This window comes from Neocloeon triangulifer, unplaced genomic scaffold (genome assembly GCF_031216515.1).
Source record: "Neocloeon triangulifer isolate White Clay Creek 2 clone unplaced genomic scaffold, ASM3121651v1 ptg000013l, whole genome shotgun sequence".
In the NCBI taxonomy this organism is placed as follows: Eukaryota; Metazoa; Arthropoda; class Insecta; order Ephemeroptera; family Baetidae; genus Neocloeon; species Neocloeon triangulifer.
The window spans coordinates 2197296-2224086 of NW_026775555.1; the positions used below are offsets into that span (position 1 = coordinate 2197296).

Consider the following 26791-nt stretch of genomic DNA (forward strand, 5'->3'; position numbering starts at 1 on the left):
AAAGAAAAGAGAGTGCGGACCTGATCACCTCGAGGATGCCGTCGGCGATGATGAACATCTCGCGGGCCACCTCACCTTTGCGGCAGATCAAGTCGCCCGGCGTGAAGATGTACGCTTTCATTTTGAGCACGAGATCATGTAAAAATTCGGGTTGGCACTCTTGGAAAATGGTCACCTTGAAATTTACGACGGAAAGGGGTTGATTTATGGTTCGATATGAATGTGAAAAAAGAAGTGGCACTCACTTTTTTGAGCACACTAAGGTTTACGTGAAGAGCGAGTTCCGTCTTCAACTTGTCGGGCAGCAGGCCGAGCGCCGTGTTGATGTCGCCGCCACCCTGTATTCTCCCCCTGCGGAAATTTTAGCATATGACCAAATAATTCTCTTAATTTCGAAACAAATTCAAATTAAAGAGGAAATCTAATGAAAATCTAGAAAACTTTCTCAGTTAATTTTACTGTAAATTTAAAATTGATGAAATTTAAAAAAAAATAAAGAAAAGTCTGATTTTCTTTTTACTATAATTGAGAATAAAAATTACCTTAAAAATAGAGAAAATTAATTGGACAAAGAAAATTATAAATTTTTTCCCTTATTGAAAGTATACATGAGAGATGAAAATAATTTCTGTTGCCAGTTTAGTCAAAAGCTGGGTATCTTTTGAATGCTTTTGAATCGGCAGAATTGCAAATAGCGGCACAATACGCGCGGCGGGCGAAAAATAAAAGCGGCAGCGGCAATTGGAGTGAGTGCGCGGCACCCCCGTCAGAATCGAGGGAGAGGCCGAGTTAAAGGGGCGCGCTCTTGGCGAACTCACCTGGACCACGAGTAGTCGTACCACCTGAGCACGCGTCTCTTCATGTCCCCCGGCACTTTGTGATGGCGCATGTATGTCTTAGCTCCGTCCTGAGAGGGCAAAACAATTATCATTGTTCCGACGAGACAAAGCTCGAAAGACACTTACAAGCAGTCGTTCGAATTCCAGTCTATTTGCGTTGCGATTTGTTATCACATTACCAACTTGGCCTAAAACACAAATAATCAAATGTGAGATTTTCTTTTATTTAGTAAATTATTCATAAATAATGTTTACATTTTTTGGCAGAAACCAAGGAAAGTTTTCTAGTTTATGATTTTATAGAGGTGAAATTTTTCAGTTAGCCGACTTTTATTTTCCTCTGCGTTCGCTAACTCGATTTCAAAGCGGCGCGGTCACTCGGCTTTCGTCGCCGGGCCGTAAATCAAGCGGTCTGCGCGTGTTTTACGGCTGGTGAGCCTAGTTGGATAACTTAATTTCCGCCACACCGGCCAATTCGATCCGCCGTCGTGGATAAGGAAAGAAAAAGAGAAAATTGAGTAATACTTACCAACAATGGTAGCGAATATAAAAACTCCTATCAAGTAGCTAACAATTGTAAAAATGTATCTGCAACAGCGAATTGAAAACCAGTATTAGTCTGATGATGAATAAACTAGATTTTTCTATTAGAGGAAAACTGCAACTAAACATCAGAAAAATATTATGAAGAAAAATCATATTTCAAGAAAATAAAAATAAAGCAAATTAACAAGAATTGAAATTTGTTAAATCAAGCAGAGAAAATTAATTATAAAATAAATTAATTAAAAGGAGAGCAAAAATAGCGATGGCGCGAATCCAAAGCTTTCGAACAGTGATCTCTCGCGCAATATGGATTTTTCAAAGGCTGTTCGAAAACTTTGGCCCCGACGCAGCCCTCTCTGTGCGAAAGGAGTTGCGACAACACCGACACGTGTGTGTCTTTATGTTTTCTTTAACTAACGAGAAAATTTCGGTTCGCAAACGAACAGCCTCCAAACCCATACAGAGCAGCCACACGAGAGGATCACAGAAAACAAAGCGCCGAGTTTCGATCGACTTCTGAGTGAGATGAAAAATATAAAGCTGCTTTGCTATGTACACGCGAGAGCAGCCTCTGATGGCGAAAGTTTTCGGTGAAGACAAAAGCGAAATCATCAACGCGCGCGCCAGCCAAACTTTGGATTAGCTAATAACGGCGCGTGATTATTTCTCAACGGAGAGATGAGAGGGAACGAGAAAGTCTGAACTTTTGAGAAAGGTTCAAAGAATATGCAAATTTTTTTTTAGACTTAATTTTCTTCTCAAAGGAAAGGTAAAAAGAAAACCATTAAAGATCCTCTCCGGTCATTTTTATTGCTCTCTATTCTGAAAGATAGCTAAATTTTGAGTATATCTTGTGAAAAAACTAATTGAAAATTCCAAACCGTTGCGTCTCAATCAAAAGCAAACCTAAATACGAGAGATTCGCGCGAAAAACGTGTGAGAATTGAGTAGCCAATCAGATCCATCAGTTTCTTCCAAAAACTACAGAATTTGGTCACATTGGCGCTGCGATCGCTGATTTTGCCAAGTTTTCTGCACAGCACCGTGAGGCATTAGTGGCAAAATCAGCGATCGCAGCGCCAATGTGACCAAATCTTGCAGTTTTTGGACTTAACTGATGGATCTGATTGGAAACTCAATTCTCACATGTTTTTCGCGCGAATCACTCGGTATTTAGGTTTTCTTTTGATTTCAAAGTAACGGTTTGGAATTTTCACACAGTGTTTTCACAAGATATGCTCGAAATTTATCAATCTTTCAGAATAGAGAACAAAACAAATGATTGGAGAGGATCTTTAATTTGTAATTGTTTTTTTTTTCTCATCGAGAGTATTTTTCATAGTTTTGGGGCAAAAAATTTCGAAGTAATAAAATTTCACTTTAAATTGAATTTCGTTTCGTTCTTAAGCTTTGGACACGCGTCAAGAAGGCACATCGATTTGACTTTTTCTTGTCTCGGCGTCGGTACTGACCCATTGTTCGAGTTGAACTGGAGCAGGCGTGTTTTGAGACCTCTCCTTGGCTGAGCTATTGGGTGGGGATTGTTAGCGTGCGGACCGGCGTCGGCGGCAGCGGTGCCGTTGCGAGCCGACGACCCACCCCTAAAGGTCGCCAACAACATACACATACATATAAGACACACACACAGAGAGAGAGAACAAAGGGTTAAACTGCTACCGATTCCCACCCCTGTTTGCACCACCACCGTTAAATCACACCTTTGGGACGACGCGTGGCTCTCATATGCGTCACTTTGGACGCGTCCTTTAATTAAATCATTGCGCTTTACTTAATCCCTTAATTTTAATTAATTTTCATCCGATGATAATATTTCAAAATTTCTCTTGTGTGCGAACCAAACGGAGGGGCTGAGGTAAAAATGATTTAATTAAATTGCTTTCAGGTATTTGCAGTCGAAAATATCTGAAAAGTTAATGTGGAAATAATTTGATATTGTTTGAAGAAATTGACACTCAAGGAAATGAAGAGATCGAGCTTTTCCTCGTAGCAAAATAAAATTTTTAATTAAAAAACAAAACGGCTCTGCCAGTTTCGGTCATTTTCATGAGCAAGAAAAATCCGCAAAATTGAAAGAAAAAATACATTTTAACATAAAAATTGTGTTTTAGTTCAAATTTTATGATTTTTTTCTTTCTATTTTTCATGCTCATACTTGCCATTTATTTTTGAATAAAAACAATTTTCGCAACGAGGAAAAGCCCGATCTCTTCATTTCCATAATTTGATATTTATTTTATAGTTCTATTTACTCTTAAGATGGAAATTTGCATTAAATTTTTTAATAAGCCTAAGGAATGTTATTTTTTCCCTTTTTTTCTATTTACAATTAGAGATGAGAATAATTTCTAAATTCGTGAAAACTGGTGATTGAAATGTTCTGCTATTGCTTCAGGAATTAATTTTGACGCTTTTTTTTTTTTAATTAATTACATAGTTTTTAGATTCTATTCCAAGAAGATGTCATGAGGAAAATTTAATTTAATGGGAGAATTGAATTAAAAAATTTAAATTTCATCTTACTTTCTGGCAATTTTTCCCTTCTTAAAATTGGCCTGATTAAAATTTTATAAAATCGCACCTCAATTAAATTAGAAGATTTAATATTATTAATTCACAATTTACATTGTCAGTAAATTTTTTTCAGTGTTGTAAATGTCATAGCCTCCTTGTTGCTTTTATATGGACTTGAGCAATAAAAACAAATACAATTAGGGTGCCACTTTTCGCAATGATACACGCGAGGGCTGCTTCGGACAGAGAGGGTGTGCGAGTGAGAATCGATCAGCTGCATCAGACGCGCACTCCAGCGGAAAGCCTCTCGAGCAAGCCACCCACTCGGCCGTGTGTAATCTGCATGTTAAACATGTCACACACTTGAAGCGCCAGGACGTCTCTGCGCCCATCTGATGGCCACGCACGCCCAAGCCAATTCGGCCCGCCCGAGAGAGAAATGCGGCCCCTCGCGATGGCGCAGCAATAAATCATGCAGCGCCCGGACCCAAACGACTTTCTTATTTCGCTGTGCCAACATATATGGTGGGAAAACAAATAAAAGTATAAACTGGGAGAGATATCGGCTGCGGGAATCCTCGGATTAAAATCACGGTGCAGTTGCAGCGAGAAGTAAAAATGTTTCCGCAGTTGTTACGAAAGTTGAAAGTGGAAAATCCAAGGTAGAAAATTGCCCTGGATAAATAATTGTTATCGCTTAGAAAGTTTTTTAAATTATTTTTAACCGGCACAAAGCTGTTGTTGATGTGTTTTTATTTATTTGATAAATTTTTTAATAGGTAAAAAAGCAAAGTGATTTTTTTACTTAAAGATCACTCCGGTCATTCGTATTGCTCTTTATTCTTAAACATTGCTAAATTTCGAGTATATCTTTTGAAAACATCATTTGAAAATTCCATACCGTTGCGTCTCAATCAAAAGAAAACCTATAGTTTTCTGCAGCGCCGTGGGGCATTAGTGGCAAAATCAGCGATCGCAGCGCCAATGTGACCAAATTCTGTAGTTTTTGGAACAAACTGATGGATCTGATTGGCTTCTCAATTCTAACACGTTTTTCGCGCGAATCACTCGTATTTAGGTTTTCTTTTGATTGAGACCGAGACGCAACGGTTTGGAATTTTCAAATAGTGTTCTCACAAGATATACTCGAAATTTAGCAATCTTTCAGAATAAAGAGCAATACAAATGACCGGAGTTGATCTTTAAAATATATTTATAGTTTGTAAATTTGGCACAGAAAAGTTCATTCATATTAGACAAATCCACGTTTCTTAAAATAACAAATTAATTAACTAAATATATTTTTCAAAAATGGCAAATCATTCAATATATTTGGATTTGAATTCAAAGTCAATTTAAAAAATTCCCAATTCAAAGAAATAATTCAAGCTGATTTTAATCAAATTGACATTTCTTAAAAAATTATGTTGAAATTAAATCTCTACGTTTGTTGATGATTTACTTCCTTTTTAGCGAAAATACTTTTCAAATTTATTTTTATTTTTCGTATGCACAAAAGCCCTTAAAGTGGATTTTCTCTAGGTTGGCTGGCAGCTTTTTGCTTTTACCGAAATAAAATTTGCGCAATCAATAACGGGAGGAGCAGCCAAAAGAGAAGTCGAGGCGGCGGCGGTTGAGCAGCTCCGCTCGCTGCAGCTCGATCTCTCTCTTTTACTACAGTTTCTTCCTGCTCTCGGCTGGAAATGGGCCAAACGGCGGCGGGCGGCTCAACGCAGCACACAATTGCCCAGATCATCTGCAGATTGACCATCGCGGCGACCAATAAAACCGAATTCCAGCGGCATCCCCGGAGCAGGAGCCCCGTATTTTCGTATTTTCGGCTTCCGATTGAATTTTTATCGCTCGCCCCTGCCGGCCCTCGATTGCCTCCCATACGCTTGTCGTTTTTATTGCCGCTCTGTTGTTTCTCTTTTGTAAATGGACAGATTCCCTTCGCACCTTTGATAAAAACAATTGATTTGTGACGACACGATGCGGTGCGGAGAGGCAGAGGAAAAATGAACGCAGTTGCATTTTACTATTCGTAAGAACAACAATTTCTAAAATAAACAAAATAATCTAATTGTTTTGAATAAAATTTTGAAAATAATGGTTTAAATGTATAATTGGTAAAATTTATGTTCAAGCAAAGAAGCTTTACACAAGTTTTAATAGTTACGGAAACGCCTTGATAAAAATTTGTTAAATCTCAAAACTAATCAGTTTTTCTTCAATTTTTGAAAAGAATTTTTGATCTGCCTTTCTTTTTAATCATCTAATAGTGGCGGATTTTGAATTAATTTAATTGATATAAATTAAAAAATTATACTGAGATGGAAAATTATAGAAAATGTGAAAATCAATAAAAAATTAAGGACAACATATCTTGAAAGTAATTAATTAAAAATAATGATATGCAGTGAAATAAATTAATTAAATATTGATGATAAATATTTGAAATATAAAAATAAACCTTATAATTAATAGCATGTTTTTTTTATTAAGTTTTTAAATATTTTTGGATGGATTTTCCTGCCCGACGATGCATTTGAATGGTTCAGCAATCCTATTTAAATGCATTCGAAATGTCCAGATAAAATCGATTTTAATAAAATGCAGATGCACTGCGCACACACGTCTCTCTCTCTCTTTCAAGTCTCTATAGGCACATAGGCGGATACAGCATGCGAGACCGACCCGATGCTCATTTGTAATCGGGCACATGTCGCGCGGGCGGTGGACGCGCGTCGGAAGCAAAACAAAAAGTCGCGCACGGATATTTTTCCCGACTCCTTTCTGCTCGGAGACATCGAAAATCGATGCGGTGCGCATCCATTATTGTTTTGTCCCTTTTCCGCTCCGCTAAAAGTTTGCGGTTTCCTCGTCGGACGCGCGTTGGCCTCCAGAGAGTCCATTCACGTGATGATGGCGCGCGTCGAGGGAACCGCAAAATAAATACGCGCTTGTTTGTCTGATTTTCGCCAAAGGAAAGTGAAAACTCAAGGATTAAACTTGTGGGATTCCCAACATTATTTGCCGAAAAAAATTGGAATGTAATAAAAAGGCTCAAAGCAGAAGTTTTTATGTAATTTAATTTGAAAAACATCGAGAAATCATACAAACGCAGGACCTAGTGATATGTTCAAAATTTGTGGACATTGTTGAATTTTTCTTCTAAAAAAATGGAATTATTTGCGTCAGATTTGCGTTCTTTTTTATCATTGTTGTTTATTTGTGCAAATTGTTACATTCAATAGTTGAAAACAATTTATTTTAGAATAAAAAGGAATTGTTGGACAAAACGGCACCACCACTAGAAAGAATTTTGCTAAAACCTCCGAGATCTGACAATGAGTGAATATCAAGAATTTAATACAAAGGGAAACCAAGTCATTCAAAATAAAGTCCCTTTTTTAATTTGGAAGCGAAGAAGAAGTTAAAAATTATTCTGATTCAAGCAAAAATAAAAATGATGATGCTTAATTAAATAATCCTCGGAGGATACATTGCAGAAAAAAATGTGAGTTGACGTTGGAAAATGGTGTTATTTTGTTCGAACGGACCAAAACTTCACTTTGACAAAGTTGACAGGCGACCGCTTTTTGCAAATTTAGCGTAGGTGCGAGGCTGAAGCAATTTTCTCGGCGAGAATATCCATTACGCGCGCATTTCGACGCAAAAACGCGGCCGTAATTAACTGGAGCCGCCGACGTGCTGGTGAGCGATGGACGGGTGGATGGATTTGGGGCGGCACGGGGGCGGCTGTGGTGTTATTGGCTTAATGCATGAGCGCTTTTTGTCCAAATGGACCCGTCGTCCGCCGCTTTCCCGTCCGGACAGCATCTTGCAAGGCGCTCTCGTCTCATTTCGTATTCATCACGCAGACCGTGGTTGTTAGCATGAAAACGGAGACGGCCTCGAATTTCGGTGCAAATCATCCGGCCAGAGCAGAGTGCCAAAGGCTTTTACGATTTCATCTCCACAGAGGGGAGGATTTTTGATTGGGAAAATATTTGCGTGTTGCGCGGAAAAGCAATCAAAGCCTGCTGTGCTTCGAAAAAATTCGTCCTTAAAAAAGAACCTTGCAAATTTTATGACGAAAATTTTCAATAAACAATTTAAATTTATTTGTTATGTTTAACTTGTTTCGTGCTCTTTATTATATATATTTTTTTGTTACTTTTTGTGCGTGTTCATCATTTTGTCAGTATAATAATATAATATATGGTCTCTGCGTGAAAATTCTTGACTTTATCGTTTCTGTCTGGCTCGGCATTCCAGACACGTCTGATGCTTTTGCTCAGGCCGCTCGAACATAATGCCGCGCCGCTCCATTTTATTCTATATTCGCACAGCCGGTGCGATGAAAGAAGGGAAAAGCTTTGTGCCAAAGCCAAACGCATTTTCTGGAGAAAATTTTCCGACGCTAATCAATCGCGATTTGTTGACACGGAAGTCGAGCTTCGAACGGAAGAAGCGCCGATGAATTTATTGTGGAGCAGGAAAAGGAATGGAATATTCAATTATTATTAATATTTTTTTGTTAGATGAGAATTTTCTAGTAAAAAACGAACACGTGTAGGGCAAATATTTTATATTTCTGTATTTATATCCTTATTTAGTCGATTTAGATTGTCGTAGTAGTTCCGTTTTTAAAATTCTAAAAGGAAAAATTAACAAAACTTATCCAAGGCATAAACGCGATCAAATGGCTTATTTTTTGTTTCATCGTGGCGAATTGTAAGAATTGTTATTTGGTTTCTACGTAATCTTGAAGCAAAGTCATCATGAAATTCAATTAAAAGAAAAAAACATTTGTCTGCAATAATTTTAAATTGATTAATTTGGTATAACTAATAAATTATTGAATTTAAATGTTACTGGCCTAATTAAACCAAATGTCTAACAAAAATAATAAAATCTAGTAGTCTAATATGTAATAGATATTTTTATAGCAGCAAAAGAAAAGAATCTTCAAGGGACCAACGTGGCACGCGAAGGAGCTTTACGAGCTGCCTGCACTTCTCATGTTCAAACAATTTTGTGCAGTTTGTGTACCAAAGATTTTTGTTCTTGTGTTTTCAGCCAATCAGAATGCTTAGAAATGACGTTATTCCTCGACATCCTTCTGGCCTAGCCGCTTGAGGCAGTGGTGCATCTCAGATTAGGGATTGTAGAACCATGGGATACGAAGAAAGGCGGAGCCCCCCCATACCCGCAATGTTAAACTGGTACAATGTAATCAAATGGGAGCTGGTACCTAAGCCCCGCCCTTATTCGTATCCCAGAGTTCTACTATCCCTATCTCAGATCTCGGCTTCGAAATTTTGGTGAATATCCCGATTTTCACTCAAATAACCAACGCTCGTTGCGCAGCTCGCCGCGTCCGCAGAGAATCTCGATTTATATTGCATCTAGAACTTGGATAGAGGTGAGTGTTTCATAATTAACTATGTATGGAATTAATTGCTCTTGTTGAAACGTAAAATTCAGAATGTAAACCATAAAATTTGTTGATAATCGCCACAGAAATAACTTCGATATAACTATGGCGATTATAGGGGGGTCAACGTGGCACAAGATATTGTTGATAATGTATTTAATTTCGGAAAAATTTCATCCCTATTTCGTTTCCTGAAATTCTATCGAACTTGTAGTAGTTTCTATTTCTACATACCTCTCTTTGTCTTGCTCTCATTTTTAATGCGTGTGTCGACGCCATAAAACTAACATGAGGCATGGAGCCTCATCTCATTTTGTCGGATTTATATTTTATTTTTTCTACTTTTTTTTCACAAGGTCGATCCCTGTGGTGAAGGCCAAAAATACGACATAGACCAGTCTGAAGGGGCAGCTTTTGTTCAAATTTCCAAGCCTGAATCACCTGGTAATATAATTTTAGACGTAATGCAATATAATCTTTTCAAAATTGGAAAAAATTTCAGCTGTCAACAGAATCAAGATGCCTTTGAGCCCCATTGAAGTGAATAAGTCAGGGACTTATGATTAAAAGTTTCCTTATTCTTTCCTTGAGTTCTCTGCAGGGGATTGGGAGGAGTGGAACTACATGAAGAGTCAAGTAGATGCCAAGAGGCCTTGGGTGCCCAACTGGATGAAGGCTCTCTTTGGGGCTGCATTGATGTACTTTATGTTCGGTAAAAAGAAATAAATAGAGAAAAATCTGACAGTCTCAATTTGGAACCATTAATTGTTTATTATTTTTTATTTACGTTCTAATATGTCCAATCCACCATCTGATTTCCATGAATTTCATGTTGTGTATAAATTTTCCTTCCACCAAATATTAATGATCTGTAAAATTCATCAATGGATCTGAAAATTCCTAAACACGATTTCAACAATCAAAATGTTGATTGTTTCAATTATTCATTATTGAGGAATATCGTACAAAAATGTCTCTGAATTGGCTGGACGCAGATTTTGTTGAGCGTTCTGTGGGCAGCACTGCCAGCGATCCGAAGTTTCTCGAAAAGTACAAAACTGAATCGATCGGCACGGCTCTTCCCTGGTACTTAATTTTAAAATAGGATATTTTTTTTATAAAATCATTGTTATTTAATTTAGGGCCGTCTCGTACTGCGGCCAGCAGCGTCCAACTGTGACTCTGGAGGAGATGCTCCTGTTCGACTTTCGGGACGAGGAGGCCTGGGACGCGTGGCACTCGTACCAGGAGCGTCGTCGGCGTCGCGAGCAGCAAACTGTGGCCCACGTGTTGTCGGCCCTTTTCTGGGTCGGCGTCGCCTACTGCGTCACCTCGAGGCTCATCAACGGCCGGTGAAAAGCGGCGTGAAATAAATTTTTAATTCGTTTCCCGAAATGGTTCATTAGTTCGTCCAGAGAGACTCGATCGAAATATGGGTCGCGCGATGCGGTTTGTCGACTGCCGCGCCAATTAAGCTGCGGTGCACTGCGAATGGACGATGTAATTTGTTACGAGGGCAGAGGATGCGCGATTAATCGCTGCGACGAGCGTATTTATTTGATTCAACCAACGGCGTGGGTGTATATCAAGCGCACATTCACGTTCTTTACAGAAAATTTCCATAATTGAAAAATAAATATATGAAATATATATAAAAAAAAATATACTGCTCATTAATTTGTGTCCGCGGGTAAAAATTCTAAATACATTAAAGAGGAAAATTATTAAATTGATAAAGATTTTTTTTAAAAATAAATATGAAAATTATTTTAATTTTACCAAATTTTTAAGCTGGAAAAATGATTTTTTAGTTTAGACGAATTCAATTTTGTTAGATTGGAATTTAAAGGTTTTTTAAGCAACTTTAAATCTGAATTTGTATTTTATTCCAGATTTTAATATAATTAATAATAATCTAATTCGTAATCAAAAGGTTGACGCAGTGCTTAATTTCCTCATTTCGTTTTCTAAACTTTTGTTACGAACAAGTGGCAGTTCAGCTGTTGGCTCTGTTTTCTGTATTCCGGCAGTGTGCGCAGCTTGAGGCTTGAGCAGTTTAGTATATAAAACGATTCGCCGCGGCGCTAAAAGACCGGCAAGCTTGGGCTTATCGAGATTTTCCCCTTTCATTTTCTCTGCCCGGCCGGCGCACGCGATACAATTGAAAGGGCGGAAAAAAGCACTCGGGCCGCCAGAAATGAGCAGGGAAAGAAAGTTTTCGGTTGAAAACTTGCGAGTTAAACGGATCGTGTTTCGAGAGGCCGGAATGAGAGAAAGCGAGCTGGAGGAGGGACTGCAAAGATCAAATCTCCGGTTCAGCTTCATATTCCTAGCACGTCCGGAATGCGCGTCGGATTCATCAAAGGACGTTGAGATCAAACAATATTGCGGGGGAATTGCATTTGCTCGCATAATATGCTTTTAAATTAAATTGTAAAACAATTAATTTAGTTATTGGCTAAAAAATTTATTCAAACAAATTTCAATTCTTTGAAAATGTTTAATCTGAACTTAAATAAATAAATTAAAATTCGTTTTAAAACATATTAATTTGTGTAAAAAATATTTCTCCAAATTAAAACGCCTTCAGATTTTAACGATTTTTCTCTTGCATTTTCAAGTCGACGTGCGGAACCCATGTTGTTTTTAAAGAGTTGAAAACTCTTTCTCCACGCCACGTATAGCCGGCGGGGGTGGCTTTAAAACAACTCGTCAAGCACCTTGTTTTGCGCCGACGTCGAGAGTGACGAAGATTTGACGCCGTCGTGTGAATTATGTTCACACGGCTTTGCCAAATTGGAGGTTTGCGCGCGAGGCACGTGCAAGCGAGACGAATCTCTTCTTGACACTGGAGAGTAACAACGACTCGGCTGCAATTTACTTTGATGGATTCTGAGGAAATTGGTGTTTGCGTTTCGCACCGTCGCGATGTCGCAGAGGATTATTTGCATGCGGGAAATGGAATGATATTTCTCATTGTCACTGACAGCAACTCAAGACGATCGACTTGAAAAGAAATTCGGGAAAAAAGGTTTCTGAATTTTGTTATAGAGGAATACTAAAAATTTGTTTGATAAAAAAATATACAAAATGAATAATTAAGGTTCTTTGAGCCTCAATAAAATATTGTCAGATTCAATTTGAGCTTAAATATTTCCCCAATATACCGTCAACTGCTAAAAACTAACAAAATATTTGTGGCATCTGTATAATTAAATTATTAATTTTAATTTATTATATTAAATTAAGTTGCATAGTAAAGACCTTCATCATTCCAGAGAGCTCTCTTCTTGACTTTAATTAATCTTAAGCTTTGCATTAAGTGAATTGTTAGAATTTTTAGTTGCTAAAAAAATCCTCATAGATTTAGAAGAAATTGAGTGTATTAAAATTAGAAATACTGATAAGTTAATTTAGCAAAATTACTATCTGAAATAAAATTTAATTTTTCCATCTCCATTTCGTGAATTCAAGTAAATAAATTGACAAATTCATTATCAAAACTTGAGAATTTTGAAATACGGAAATGAAAAGAAGCGCAGTGAAGCGTTAAACTGTTGCGAAAAGCCTGCTATTCCAACAAAGAGACAACTGTCTTAATTCCCTTGGAGCTGAAAAAGCACACTCGGCATCTGTGTTTTTTTTTCTTTTACTTAGGAGTCGGACTGAATGCAAACTCGGATGAATATTCAGCACGGAAGGAAGCAAACAGCGCCCACTTAATATGATTCACTCGACCCGGCCACTTGGCAATTCAAATGAGAGCCACGCGCGCGAAGATGTTCGAGAGGAGGGAAAGAGAAAAGTTTTGCGACTCACTCTGCGTTTGTTTCGGGCGTCGGCAGGTCGCCGATGGTGGTGAGGGTGAGCGTGCTCCAGTACAGCGAGCCGAGGTACTTGCGGCTGAGGGTGGCGTAGTCGCCCGGCCGGTACGGGTACACCCACTCGCCCTGGAAGCCCTCGGCCTCGGACAGCAGGAAGTAGAAGCAGCCGAACCAGTGCGCCAGGATCAGCAGGATGTGCACCAGGTTGACAACGCGCCACAAATTCGGGTACACGGTCCGCGACTCCACCATGTAGTAGTAGTCGTAGATTCGGTACACCTGAAAGTTTTCATTTAAATTAGTCACAAGTCGGAAACGTTTCCTTTTTTATCAGTTAATTTCGATGATTTACAAATTATAATTTGATTTCTGTTTAAATTCAGAATTAGGAATTAATTAAAAAATCTTATTTAATGAACCAATTGGAAGGTAATCCATAAAATGAGAAAGCCAATCACTTTTTTTAAATTAAAATTAAGAAAAAATGTTTGAAGAAGTTGACACTCGAGGAGATGATCATGGAAATGAAGCGATCGGGCTTTTCCTCGTTGCAGAAAAATTGTTTTTATTCAAAAACAAATGGCTTGTTTTTTGAATAAAAACAATTTTTTTCTGCAACGAGGAAAAGCCCGATCGCTGCATTTCCATGAAATCTAACCCTTTCGTTTTTAAAAATAACCACTAAGAAGAATATTTTTATATTTGACGTTACTTGGAGCACTCTTGATTTTCTTATACCAGGACCACACAACGCGAGTGACGTTATAATTAAAAAAAAACTAATTCTTAGATGAAATTTTTAAAAACGTAAGGATAAAATTTCATCGCTGTAAAAAAAAATCCGCAAGTGAAAAAAATTTTTCTGCAACGAGGAAAAGCCCGATCGCTTCATTTCCATAAGAAAAAATGGTAAAAACAAAACTGACTTATCTTCAATAATATGCATCTTTTCGGTCATTTCCATTTTTTTCCCAACAATTTTTTAGTTTAATTTTTACTAAAATCTAAAAAAACTATTCCTCTGAGAGTAAATCCTAGGCTGTCTTTCATATAAAATGTTTCAAATGTTGGGCGTGACAGTTAAAATAGCAATCATAGTCACTCTAACGCTTAAAAGCCTCTCTCGACGGCGACAATGGCAGCTTATTTCCTGGCTTGTTAACAACAGTGGCGCGCATTGTAAAAAAGAAGGGTCGTGACTCTTTTTTTTTCTGTGGCGTTTGTATAAATATTAAATTATCGCATCACCATAAAAGCGAACGAGTGGCAACACAACAACAACAACAGCTCGCAAATTCGCTTGGGCGAGTGCCCAGCAAAAGCACGACCGGAGCGTTTCAACTCCCGTGGCTCAGATTCAAAACTTTTTGCTTAAAAAAAAAGGCAAAAAAAGTTGAATGAGCTAACATTGCCAAAATGATAGCCAGAGCCAACGCGTGGGGGTTAAATTGGATGATTATGTAAGAGAGGCTTGTTTTTAATTTTGGTTTACTTTTTCCTCATGATAAACAGCAAAAGAAATAAAATAAATATGATACTTTATTCAAAAATGTTGAAAATAGTAAAATATTTTGGTGAAAACTTATAAAAATTTAACTCGAAAGTATGGAGATTGGCAAAATGTTTTTAGGTAATAATTTTTGTAATTTAAATTGAAAAAATATTCAATTAAAAAGTTTTTTGATACAAATAAATCAAAATAAAGTGTAAATAATAATAAATGATACTCTAAACACAAAAGTTAGTATTTAATCACAACATTTGTGCAAATAAACAGCAATAATAATTTAACTTAAAATATATGGTGATGGTTTTTTGGTAATGCAGAAATTTAATTTATTTTTATGTTTAAAAATTATTTAAAAAAAGTCTTCCAATAAAGATTGACAAAAATAAGAAAACTGTGTCCTGACCTTTAGGAACCTGGGGAAGCGGAGGATGGGGTTGATGCCTAGGTTGAACTGGAGGAGGTCGAGTGGCGTGAGGCTGGAGACGTCGAGCAAGAAGGCGCGCGAGTGGATGTAGTGCGAGGCGAGCTTCTTGCTGTTGTACACCACCAGACCCTGCTCGAGGTAGCCCGTCCTGAATTGTACTGCGATATCGAGTAAAAAAATCACATCGGTCAAGGCATCCAACATGAACCAGGTTGGCTGGATGATGCGCTGCAGCTCCGGGAAACTCTGCCGCACGATCAACGTCCACAAGTTGTACAACACGCACACGGTCAGCACCATCAGCCAGTAGAAGTAGAAGTTCTCGTCCGGGTTCACCACGCTCCGCTTCTCCTGCTGTGCCTTCCGCCGCCGACGCGCCTTCGCCTGGCAATGTGAAATTGTGCCGCCCCCGGAGCCGCCCCCACCCTCGCTGTCCTCGCCCGCGTCCATCGTCTCCTGCAATTTTTTTTATTTGAATTAATTATGATTTTTCATGCTGGTCAATTAAATTATATTAATAATATCTTAGAAGAAAAAATATTATGAGTATAATTTATAATTATTAGGGTTTAAAAAAGAACAAAATTGGGACTCTGATTTAATTTATTTGTTACTGACGAATATTTTTATTTTTAAACTGGTTAAAATTTCAGTTGAAACCCGAAGTTTTTGGAAAAGTTGTTAGGGAGAAAAAAAATCCCCAATTCCTTAAAATCCGATTTTCTGAAGCAATAATTCCTTATAGGCATATTCAAATTAAGTCCTCACAAATTTAGGAGCCATTTTTAAATTTTTTTTTCAAACAATTGCAAATTTTTACCACTATTGTTGGGTTATATTTTTAAAAATAAACAAAATTGATTTGATTAACAAAAAATATGAAAAAAACTTGACGCATAATTTGTCGTGGTTTTGAAAAAAGGTTTTGTTCTAGAGAAAAATAATCATATTAGTTTTTGCATAATTTTTATCCTCTCATTCTGTGTTTCCTCCGTTTTGAAATTTTTTTATTCATCATAGCACGAGGATTTCGGTCTGAGTGAGCAAAAAAACACCACTATAAACCAACGAATGATATGAATGCCTAGGTTAACGATGCAAGAATGATAGCAGTAATTTTTTATCGACACTCAATGGCTGCTAATAAACGGCATGCGCTGCGGAGAAAGGGCGACCTAACGAACTTTTTCATCACATTGCTGCGGGAGCGATTGATTTTATCCCGTCGACGCGATAAACCTGCTGCCACCGAGTCGGCGGCGCGATAGATAATAAATCTGCTTGGCCAGCGGCGGCTCTTATTCGGACCGAGAGAATTTTAGGTCAAAGTAGTTTATTTGTACCTGTTGTTCGGCGACCTGCCTGGTGGAGAAGCGTTTGAGAAACGAGTCCTCGCGCTTCAAGGGTGCCTTCTTCTGGATCGTGTTCGAGATGGCACCCGAAAGCTGCACCGTCGTCCGCAGCTTCATCCACCGCTGATTGCTCTTCGTCCTGCAAAAAAAAGCAGCCAACCGATCCGATTCGTTAGTAAAAATGGTAAAAATTCAACAAACGACAAAAGTCTTCGCGAGGCAAGAAGTGTGAAGGGATTCGCAAAAGGCCGAATAAACACATTATTTGACAAAACACAAAAAGATTTATTTTCCTTTGAAAAAAGTAAATTTGAAAAGAGTGAGAGAAAGAGTTCGTGTGTGCAGCAAAATTTAAAATTTAAGGCGCTATGCAACCTGCGTAGCATCTAAGACGACACGGTTGCCTACTGGCTAAATCAGCAAGAAGAGATCCCTTCACGTTTCTTTCTCAAATTTGGTTATTTACAACAACGTCGCGGTTTATTCGTGTTTTATTTACAAAATACAAACAAATCTTTTCTGCAATTTTTCATAGAATTAAAAAAGGTCGATTTAAATGTATGAATATATAATATAAAAATGCCTCTTTCTGAAAGATGTTAGTGTTGTATAACAAAGCGAGAATATTGCATTGACGTGTGCCTTGGCGCGCTTTGTGGGCATCAAGTGCAGACTAAACGCTAAATAGTGTAATGGTTTATAAAATATGAAATCGAGCCGTGCGTATACGTGGCGAATGTTTCAAATCTTAAATGTGGTCTATGGAAAATGTCATCATGTGTTTTATTTGTCACTGACACATTTTGAAGCTAATTGTACAGCTATCATGAGAAGCCAGCCAATTCCTAGCAAATTGAAAATTTTTCTTGCAATTTGGAAGTGGCGGACTTTTTGATACTTAAATTAAAGCTAAAATTCTAACCAGACGGGAGACAAAACGGACGCGTGATTACAATTAATAAGCTTATAGCATGATAATTTAATTGAATCCTAATCAATCAATGAAAACAAGCTCATGTAAATAAATGCATTCCATCGGTTGATCGAGACTGCTGATAAGTAGTGACTCGTGAACTGAAGAGTAGAATAATGCAGAAAACATTGATTAGAAACACACACATATAATGGAGCAACATACCAGAGCACAACAACAACTAATATGTATAGAGAGAGATATAATTATATGGATAGAGCCTATACATGGCAGGGCTATTATTATTTGACACAAGTGGCACTTGATTTGCATCCAGAGACGGCGTGTTCATCGATCCGTCTCTGGTCTGCTTATTAACAATGGACGATTTATTTTTAATGTCGCAAATGAATCAGCATAAATGTAACAAATCGTGCTGCCAATGATGTGATTTGATTAATCGGCTGACCTTGTCGGAGGGACCGTTTCGGTGTCAGCAGCAGGTCTGAAAATACGCAGCCTCAAATTAATCAACAAGTCCCATAATTATGATGGCGAGAAATTGGAAATAATTGTAATGCGCGTGGTGAGTTGAACTGGTGAATTTTCGGCAATTTCTACATCAGCTAAAAATGACTAAAATGATTGTGAAATTGTAATAATTATTTAAACTGGGATTTTTTTTTCTTCTAGAAATCAGCGAAAATTCTCCAAATATTTTTTAGTGAAAGCTATATTCAGTTCAAGAAGTTATTGAGCAGTGCATTTTTGTTTTCTTTGTGAGTCAAGCGCCACTTTCTAACAGTTAAACTACTAATTGATTAAAATGTGATAATGACGGAATCGACACACACTTACTGGCCATCTCTTCCGTTCACAAAAGGGGAAAAACAGACGTCGGCGAGACACCGTTTCGTCAAAGTACATGGTAAAATTTTCACAGCACAAACATGTCATTTCGTTTTGTACATTCGTATATAACGTAAGAAAAACAACATCGCTAGCAGTAATTGCACAAAAGAGTTGCACGAAAATTCCGTTCGTTTTTTTGTTTTCCAAAGTCACACAGACAGAGCAGAGGAGAGACGTATTTATATATATGAAAGGAGAGGAGCGGAAAATCAGCAACCAGCAGAGAAGAACAGTAGCGAGATCAACACAGCGCACGTGGGCAGCGGACAGAGAAATAGAAAACAAACAGAGGCCATGAAAGATTATAAAAATATATTTAAAATTATGAATGATTTTGAGATAAAAAAAATCAGTAGCTCTCAAGGCACGTTCTTGCTTGGCAGCGATTGCTGATTTTGAAAACCAATCTAAACTTTTCTGAAAGGGAACTATATCGTAAATCTTACGGTGTGAAAAAACTAAAAACCGGAGTGACAAGTAGCTTATTTACAGTAATACAAATATTCAAAACTCCAATTCTCTCACAATCAGATCTATCAATTAGAAGGACACGAAAGCAATAAATTTGTATTGTAAAAGTATCAATACTTTATTTATTTGATAAAATTTTTTAAATAAATTTATTTCAATGGCTTAAAGAACCGCTCCGGTCATTTGTATTGCTCTCTATTCTGAAAGATTGCTAAATTTTGAGTATATCTGGTGAAAACACTATTTGAAAATTCCAAACCGTTGCGTCTCAATCAAAAGAAAACCTAAGTAAGAGTGATTCGCGCGAAAAACGTGTGAGAATTGAGTAGCCAATCAGATCCATCAGTTTGTTCCAAAAACTATACAATTTGGTCACATTGGCGCTGCAATCGCTGATTTTGCCAAGTTTCCTGCAGCGCCGTGGGGCATTTGTGGCAAAATCAGCGATCGCAGCGCCACAAGTGACAAAAACCGGCAGTTTTTGGAAAAAACTTGTGGATCTGATTGGCTACTCAATTTTCACACGTTTTTCGCGCGAATCACTCGTATTTAGGTTTTCTTTTGATTGAGACGCAACGGTTTGGAATTTTCAGTTAGTGTTTTCACAAGATATGCTTGAAATTTAGCAATCTTTCAGAATAAAGAGCAATACAAATGCCCGGAGTGGTTCTTTAAGAAATAGAATAGAATAATTTTTTTGAATAATAGTTTATAAAAATTTGAACTCAATAATTTCTTTATCTTTAAATTATGTTTATAATGAAAGAAAAACCAAAGATTTAAATTGATTCCAGAGATTTCGGGCCCTTCTTATACTTAACTTTATAACTAAACAGAGAAAACTAAAGTTATAGTAAATAAATTAAGGACTGCACTACCTTAATGCTAACAACGTTGAGTGGAATCTACACAAAATAGTCAGCTAGATGCAGCTCTCGGGTAAATCCACCACCAAAGAGAGATCTAAGTGTAATTAAGAGAGAACTGGAGCTTATAAGTGCAGGCGTGAGAGCTACGAGAGAATTAAGAGATTTTGTTTGGCCCGGGCTATATCGAATCGATCGAATTTTGACTACGAGTATATAATTAAGACAGAATGAGACGTATTTGGATGGTTGGTTGGGGCACAATGGGGCTAACCTCTTGATTTGGCGCAGGCGACCGTAGAGCGCGACAACAGCTCGCAAATTGGCCCAGCGCCGCTCGCCGGTGCTCTTTGACCTGTCAAGCGGGGGGTGCGGCGAGCACCTACTGCTGCCACCCCTACCGCTGCTGCAAATACATCCAACAGATCAGCACTTGAAGCTTTCACTTTTGACCAGGGCGCGGTCAAGTAGCAGAACAGAGATTAAAAACAATATATTTATATAAATGACAATCCTCTTCAGGCAGACTAAAACTTACTTAAGTACACAATCGTTTATATTTTACCATATTTAAATATTTGCATATTTCTTGGTGTTTTGTGTGCGTGTATTTATTTTTGAGTGTTGATTTCCGGCGCGGTGTCATGTTTAAAAGTTAATTGATTATATAAATGTTTTGGAGATAATTATGTGCTATTAAATGTAAGAAATATGGAAAAAAATGCTCTCTGGCCAAATGTACTTTTGGTACCGGTTTCCGGCGTTGGAGGAACTTCTGTCCGAGGCGTCGCTGGCGTGGTCTGAGCCGACGGCCTCTTCCTCCCTGGAGGTGCCCAGGGAGGGCAGAGCCGAGCTCAGGTTGCTCTTTTCCTCCTGGCTGACCGACCGCGATGACGGAACGCTCGCGTCTGAAGAGTCGCCGCGCGCCACTGTTAAAAAAATTACAAGATTGCAAATTAGAGCAGCCGTGCTGAAATTTAAGTAGTTTTTGAACATAAAACATAATTTCACGAGAAGATTTTCCATTAAAATATGGTATTAAATATTTGACAATAAAAATTTAAATTGAAACTATCACAATAATAAATTTACTCCTTGTTTTATGTGTTTTTTTACGAATTCAATTGTAAATTTTCCGTTACATACGAATTTATTTTATGTTTAATTAGAAAATAAAAAATTGCTTCAATTTAATTGAAAACAAAGACAGAATTTAATTTTGTCTTAGCATTTAAATGAGTAAATTAACAATAAAAATAAATTATTAATAATTATAAAAACAAAAATATATTATATCAGTTGTAAAAATAAATTTAACTATTTTTTTTTTAAATTAAAATATATTAAAAGTTGATTGTCTCCTTGAAGAAGAAGTTGAAACGCATCCATTGATGCAAAACTACTTCAAATTTGTAATTTATACTGCACTACTTTCCTCCAACAAGTAGTAAAAGAAGAAAATAAACTCCAGTTCTGTAATGGAACGACAAGACTTTGCAGATCTCGCGCGAATCAGGTGAAACAAGAGGGAGTTGCGCACTAAAAACTCGAGCCAACTTGGCTAGGCCGCAATAAAGCGCGGACTCACCGTTTTGGGCCGCGGCGGGCGTGGACGGGGCGACGACTCCGGTGCTGTCGACCATGGCTCTGCTGCTGGTGGCGCTGCTGCGGTGGTGGCCCCGCGACGACGGGCCCGCCAGGGAGCCCGCGCTCGGCGGAGGGGGAGGCGACGGCGATGAACAGTTTCCCTCGACCTCCTCCACCTGCAACACACGGACACACACGCAACGATCAGCCGCAGATCAATCAGCAAACAAATAATGTCAACGACAAAATATTTGTTTTACAGGCAGATGGCCGGCCTATCTACGGCTTTTATCTCGGCGAAAATGGACTGACAAGAGAATGAAGAGCGAAAGGCTCTTTATTATCGTCGGCGTCAAGGGCTTTTCACATTTTTTTTTTACCGAGAATTAATATGACTCACTGGAGCAAATAGATTCGAAATGAAAATTTCTACCATTCTTCTAGAAGTTTATTCTCAAAAAGATAATCTTTTAATAAATTCTAGAGGAGAAAAACTGAAACTAGGTCAAGGTCATTGTTCGTTTTACTGAATTTTTATTCAAGAATAATATTCAAATTCCAAATAATTAAAAAAAATATTTTGGGGAGTCTTAATGTAAACAAATTTGTTAAAAAATAAAAAAAATTGGGCAAAAAGGACAAAAACTAAGTGATAAGAACGTAAAAAAAGTCAACCGAGGCTCACTGCGGAGGATGGAGTCTTTTTGATCTCCGAAGTTTTACCAAAATTCTTGCTAGTGGCGCTGCCGTTTTATCCAACAATTCTTTTAAAATAAATTGTTTTCAACAATTGAATGTAAACCATTTGTAAAAATAAACAAAATTTATAAAAAAAATTAAATTTCACAATAATATTTTGTATTTCACAGAAATAAAAAATGTTCTGACTTTCATGTTAATTATTTTATAGCCAGAAATGGAAAAATTAAAAATAAAAGACACAATTTTGAGTTTGCCGATCATGGATTTCCCAGAAATTTCAATTTAATTAATCAATGTGTCGCTTAAACGTGGCAACTGCAAAAGTTCTTCCCACGCCTTTATTTGGCAGCGAGATGATTGATTTGAAAAATTATCATTTCAGCTTGGGGGTGATTTTTTTTTTTTGAGTTCCCCCTGCAAATAGAGCTAAAAAAAGTTTTTATACAACGATTTCAAGAGCTTTCTTGGCAGGTAATGAGCAAAATGACGGAGCAATCCCGCGAGCTTTGCATTGCCCGCAATTTATCTTGGCGCTTCTCAATTAGCAGCGAGAGATGATTTGCAGGGAAGCAGAGAAAAAAATTTCCGTGCCGTCTAATGAAGCTGAGCTGGTGGGGTTCGTTCGCCTGTGTGGCTGGGAATTAACAGCCCACCCGCCAGTGTGGGACCGAAACAGAAATAATGAGCGCCGGCACAATGAGTTGGCCGCTTTTGCATTATTTTCACGTGCGCTCCGGAGAACGAGACGAAAAACAGAGACAAAGCAGCAAAATCGCGTTGGAACGCACAGGTGCGCGACGGCTGAGCGCACGAGAAGCTGGATTTCATTATTTTCAAGAGTGAACATTTCGCCTCGCGCAACTCCCGCGAGTGCGATTTGCATTTTGCAGACCGCGCGCCACATACTGTTTATTGTTTTGTGACCCTTTTGTTAGCGCGCTGGTTTAATTTATCCCACTGGAGAAAAGCTGAAGATTAATTGTGTTGAAAAGCAATTCATTTTCAAGTAGGAAAGTGAATTTTACTTTTAAAAATCGGTATAAACAAAATTTATTTCAGAGAGCTTAAATACTTCAAATTTTGGTGAATTCTAATTTTAAAACCAGTATTGCAATCAAAAATTTATTATTAATGTCAATTTTCTCTGTCTTTTGCTAATAATACAATTTAATATATGAAATAATTTGAAATTTAAACAATCCAATGCAGTTTTTTAAATTAAAAAGTAATATTTTAATCATGAATCTTAAAATAATTCATATAATTAACAGCACTTCTGAAAAAAAAATGTAATTCATGTTTTGACTTTCTAACTTTTACAAAATTTATAATAAAATTTAAATATTAATAATAAATAATTATTTATTTAATTTTTAAGTTTTAGTTTTTTTACTAAAAATTTATTTTATTTAGGAAAAAAGGCTTTTACTGTTGAAAATGTTTAAAATTTAACATTTAAAACGTTTAATAAAACTCACAGGAAAAATATTTAACTAACATTATTGAAAAAATAAGTCATTAACTAATTGATTTACATAAGAAACTTGCATCTGAATCCGAAAAAATGTGATATTATGGTTTTAATTTTAAGACCAGAATTTGGTTAATAAGTTTTCCAAATCATCTTTTTGCAGGCAAAAATTATATAATTAAGTTTCCTAAATAAATATAGAATCTTTTCAATTCTTCATTCTTGTTAATTGATAATAAAAAGAGGTTGCAAGGCATAGGCATGAAGCATCCTCTTTAAAGTTCGTTTGAATCGTTTTTCAACTGCTTATCTTGGCAACGGAGCAAAATGCAGAGACCTATTATGATGGCAATGCACGCGTATTTTCGTTCTCGCGGCACTTAAAAGTTGGTGTGTGTGCGTAATAAAAACACTCATCATACAATGAATGTGTGTTGGCTGTTTCTCCATCGCTCTGGTGCATTGCGGAGCAGCATTTGGAGAGCGCGGAGTTGCGTTTATCTCTCGTGCAGACCACCATGCATTTCATTTCAGTGTCGGGAAACGATCGGTCATCGTTGGTATGGGGTGGCTAGGATTGATTGAAACGATAATTACTTACTTTAAAATGTTGGTTGTTATTAATTAGCCTTTTTCTTTGCACATATTACAAAACGCAACTGTGTCACTTGGCTACTCATAAACGACTCTCCTTTCAATCTTGCTGCTCTGTCACCTGATGCCCTGTCTGTCTCTCAGCTTCGGCCACGAATGGTGCAGCAAGCACCATCAGTGGCCGCTCGAGGAAGTGCCGAGTTTACCCCGACACCTCCCCGGCTGAGAGGAGACAAGATCATCGGTGACATGAGGACAACAATTTAATTTTAAAGATACACATTTTCAATAGAACACATAAATTGAAAGATACATTTTCAATTGAGCAAAACTTAAAATTAAAGATGCATTTTCAATTGAGCACAACGTAAAATTAAAGATACATTTTTCAATTGAGCACTGGAGGGTATTTGTGTCGAATTAATTTGAGAAGTTAATTTTAGTTGTACAATTTAATTGTTTTTGAAATTAAAATTTTAATTGTCGAATTCTTGGGGTGCGTTGCGCAAGAAATAGGAGTTGTTTCTCAGCAGTTTTCTCTACTTCCGCTGCTACCCAGGGCAGGCATTGCTTAAATGGGGTGGACAAGGTCCCATAGCAAACTGGCGTTTCCCCCCCGGGACAACAGAAGCAGATATACCTACGAGTTGGAGACGCATTTTTTTTTTTTTTTTGTAGTGGAGGGATGAAATGTGGTTTTGAGAACCAAAATTGAGAAGGACTGAACTCCAATTTTTTGCGCAAAGCAATGATTTGAGCGAGTTGAAAATAAATTTGTTTCACGCACCTGTTTGTGTTGTGTTACATTTTAATTTTTTGATTTGCCGAAAGTACAGTTTGTTCGTGAATTTTGATTGACAGTTTTGTGTTTCATTTGTGTATTGTGTGATTGGTTTAAAATTAATTTGTTGACGAGTGTTTAAAGCTAAGAAAAAGGGAATTAAAGTGCTCATGATTTACCCTCTAAAATTGAATGGGGTCGCCTTGAAGAGGCGAATATGGTTCCTGTAATTTGGAAATTTTTTTTGTTAATTAGATGTTGGTCAAGGCACCATGGTTCAAGAGCATTCTGAAACTGAGAAGAATTTTAGTATTTTGATTTTTTCATTTGTCGGGTTTGGGGAAATTTAAAATTGGTTCTGATAATTGAACTTCAATTTAAACTAGGTTTTTCTATTCTACTTTTTGCTTTGACTCTACTCCCATTTTTTTCTATTTGGCTATTTTTCCCAGTCGAATCTAATTTTTCTTCAATCTATTTTGCTCTACTCTAATTTTTGTTTTTTTTACTCGATTTCTGTTTTTTTGTTTTGGGAAGAAATTATTTTTTGGGTCGACTAAGGTGTTCCTTTGACAATGAGGCTTGAGGGAGAGTCAGAGATACCGGGCCCCCGCTGGCGGGATTGGAATCGGGATCAGAAACCGTGCCACCATTTTTTTGAGACCTTACGGGGTCATCGTCCCCTCGAATGAAGCCTAATCGTCAATGGGTTTCAATTTGACTCCGCGGGAGGGTGGTGCTTGGAGATACCGGGCCTTCCGGGGTTGCGTCGGGCGCGGATTAACACCCGACTCGCCGATGAGGAAAGCCACTAAGGGTCCGGATTCACCCATCGCGAGGGTCATTTCAAAGACACCCGGATTTGTCATTAAAAATTGGGTGGATTGGGCCCATTGGATTTGAGCAGTAGGGGAAGGGGAAAATGGAAGGGGAATTAGTGTTAGGGGTTGATTAGCTTGATTTTGGGTTCCAAGGGGTATTTGTTAATTTTTGTAATTTTGATTCAAAAAATAAGGAATGGTGGTGGAGGGGGAAGTTGGAACCCCTAGCCAGAGCCATGGCCCAACTTGGTCTTCAGGGCGCGATTTTCTTCCTGAAGGAGAGCCATTTGGCGACTGAAACACTCTTCTTCAGAGTGGCCAGTGAAGAGAATGGGAAAAGAAGTCGTCATGATAGGTAGTCGTGGGGCTTGTCTCCGGGATAATGGCCGCCGAATGTGGCTTGTTGCTAAGCAAGGATGCACGTTGGGTGGAGGGTTTCGGGGGCTGTTAGTTGGGCGCCAGTTGTCGGGAAACGATCGGTCATCGTTGGTATGGGGTGGCTAGGATTGATTGAAACGATAATTACTTACTTTAAAATGTTGGTTGTTATTAATTAGCCTTTTTCTTTGCACATATTACAAAACGCAACTGTGTCACTTGGCTACTCATAAACGACTCTCCTTTCAATCTTGCTGCTCTGTCACCTGATGCCCTGTCTGTCTCTCAGCTTCGGCCACGAATGGTGCAGCAAGCACCATCAGTGGCCGCTCGAGGAAGTGCCGAGTTTACCCCGACATCAGGGAAGTTTCCAAATTGAGTTTAACGGCCGCGCGTGCAAGAGAGCCGAGGAAAAAAATGGAAAGAGGAAAATGGAAAATGCGCATTTTGATAAAGATACACGAGTTCTGTATGTAGAGAGAGAGAGAGAGAGATGCGACCTGAATATCAATTTTCCACTTCCCTCGTACTTTTTTCCGTGATGTCGCCATTAATTTATTTTATCACGCTGAATATTTCCTAAAAAAGTGTAAATAGCAAAATAAAATTGTAAACAAGAATTTTTGTGATTTTTATTTTAATTTTATGTAAAATTATTGTTCCTTTGATGATGATATTTTATAAAAAATGAAATACATCAGAAACAAAATTGAATAAAGTGATGAGAAAATGATCAAAAGAAATGAAATTGTGTTGTCGTAATTATTAATGATTGATTTCTTTTTCATTTTTCAAACATAATCTTCTTTAATTATGGAATTAATG

General features: G+C 37.7%; 1 protein-coding gene across 12 annotated transcripts in view; it reads right to left on the reverse strand.

Annotated features, from left to right (window-relative positions):
• Positions 1-26791, reverse strand: part of LOC132198922 (uncharacterized) — a 98534-nt gene that overhangs the window by 6606 nt on the left and 65137 nt on the right. For 6 of the 12 annotated variants that reach the window (XM_059623230.1, XM_059623225.1, XM_059623226.1 and 3 more), the window contains 12 exons: positions 21221-21395; positions 20375-20561; positions 19907-20038; positions 16462-16609; positions 15098-15574; positions 13180-13463; positions 2858-2986; positions 1369-1427; positions 966-1027; positions 819-907; positions 246-351; positions 21-175 (listed from right to left, as the gene is read on the reverse strand). In XM_059623230.1, the coding sequence (XP_059479213.1) occupies positions 21-175; positions 246-351; positions 819-907; positions 966-1027; positions 1369-1427; positions 2858-2986; positions 13180-13463; positions 15098-15574; positions 16462-16609; positions 19907-20038; positions 20375-20561; positions 21221-21395 (2003 nt within the window). Of the gene's footprint in view, positions 1-20; positions 176-245; positions 352-818; positions 908-965; positions 1028-1368; positions 1428-2857; positions 2987-13179; positions 13464-15097; positions 15575-16461; positions 16610-17852; positions 18402-19906; positions 20039-20374; positions 20562-21220; positions 21396-23993; positions 26334-26791 lie in introns of those variants that run through there. The other 6 variants (XM_059623235.1, XM_059623227.1, XM_059623233.1 and 3 more) reach the window with 6 other exon arrangements.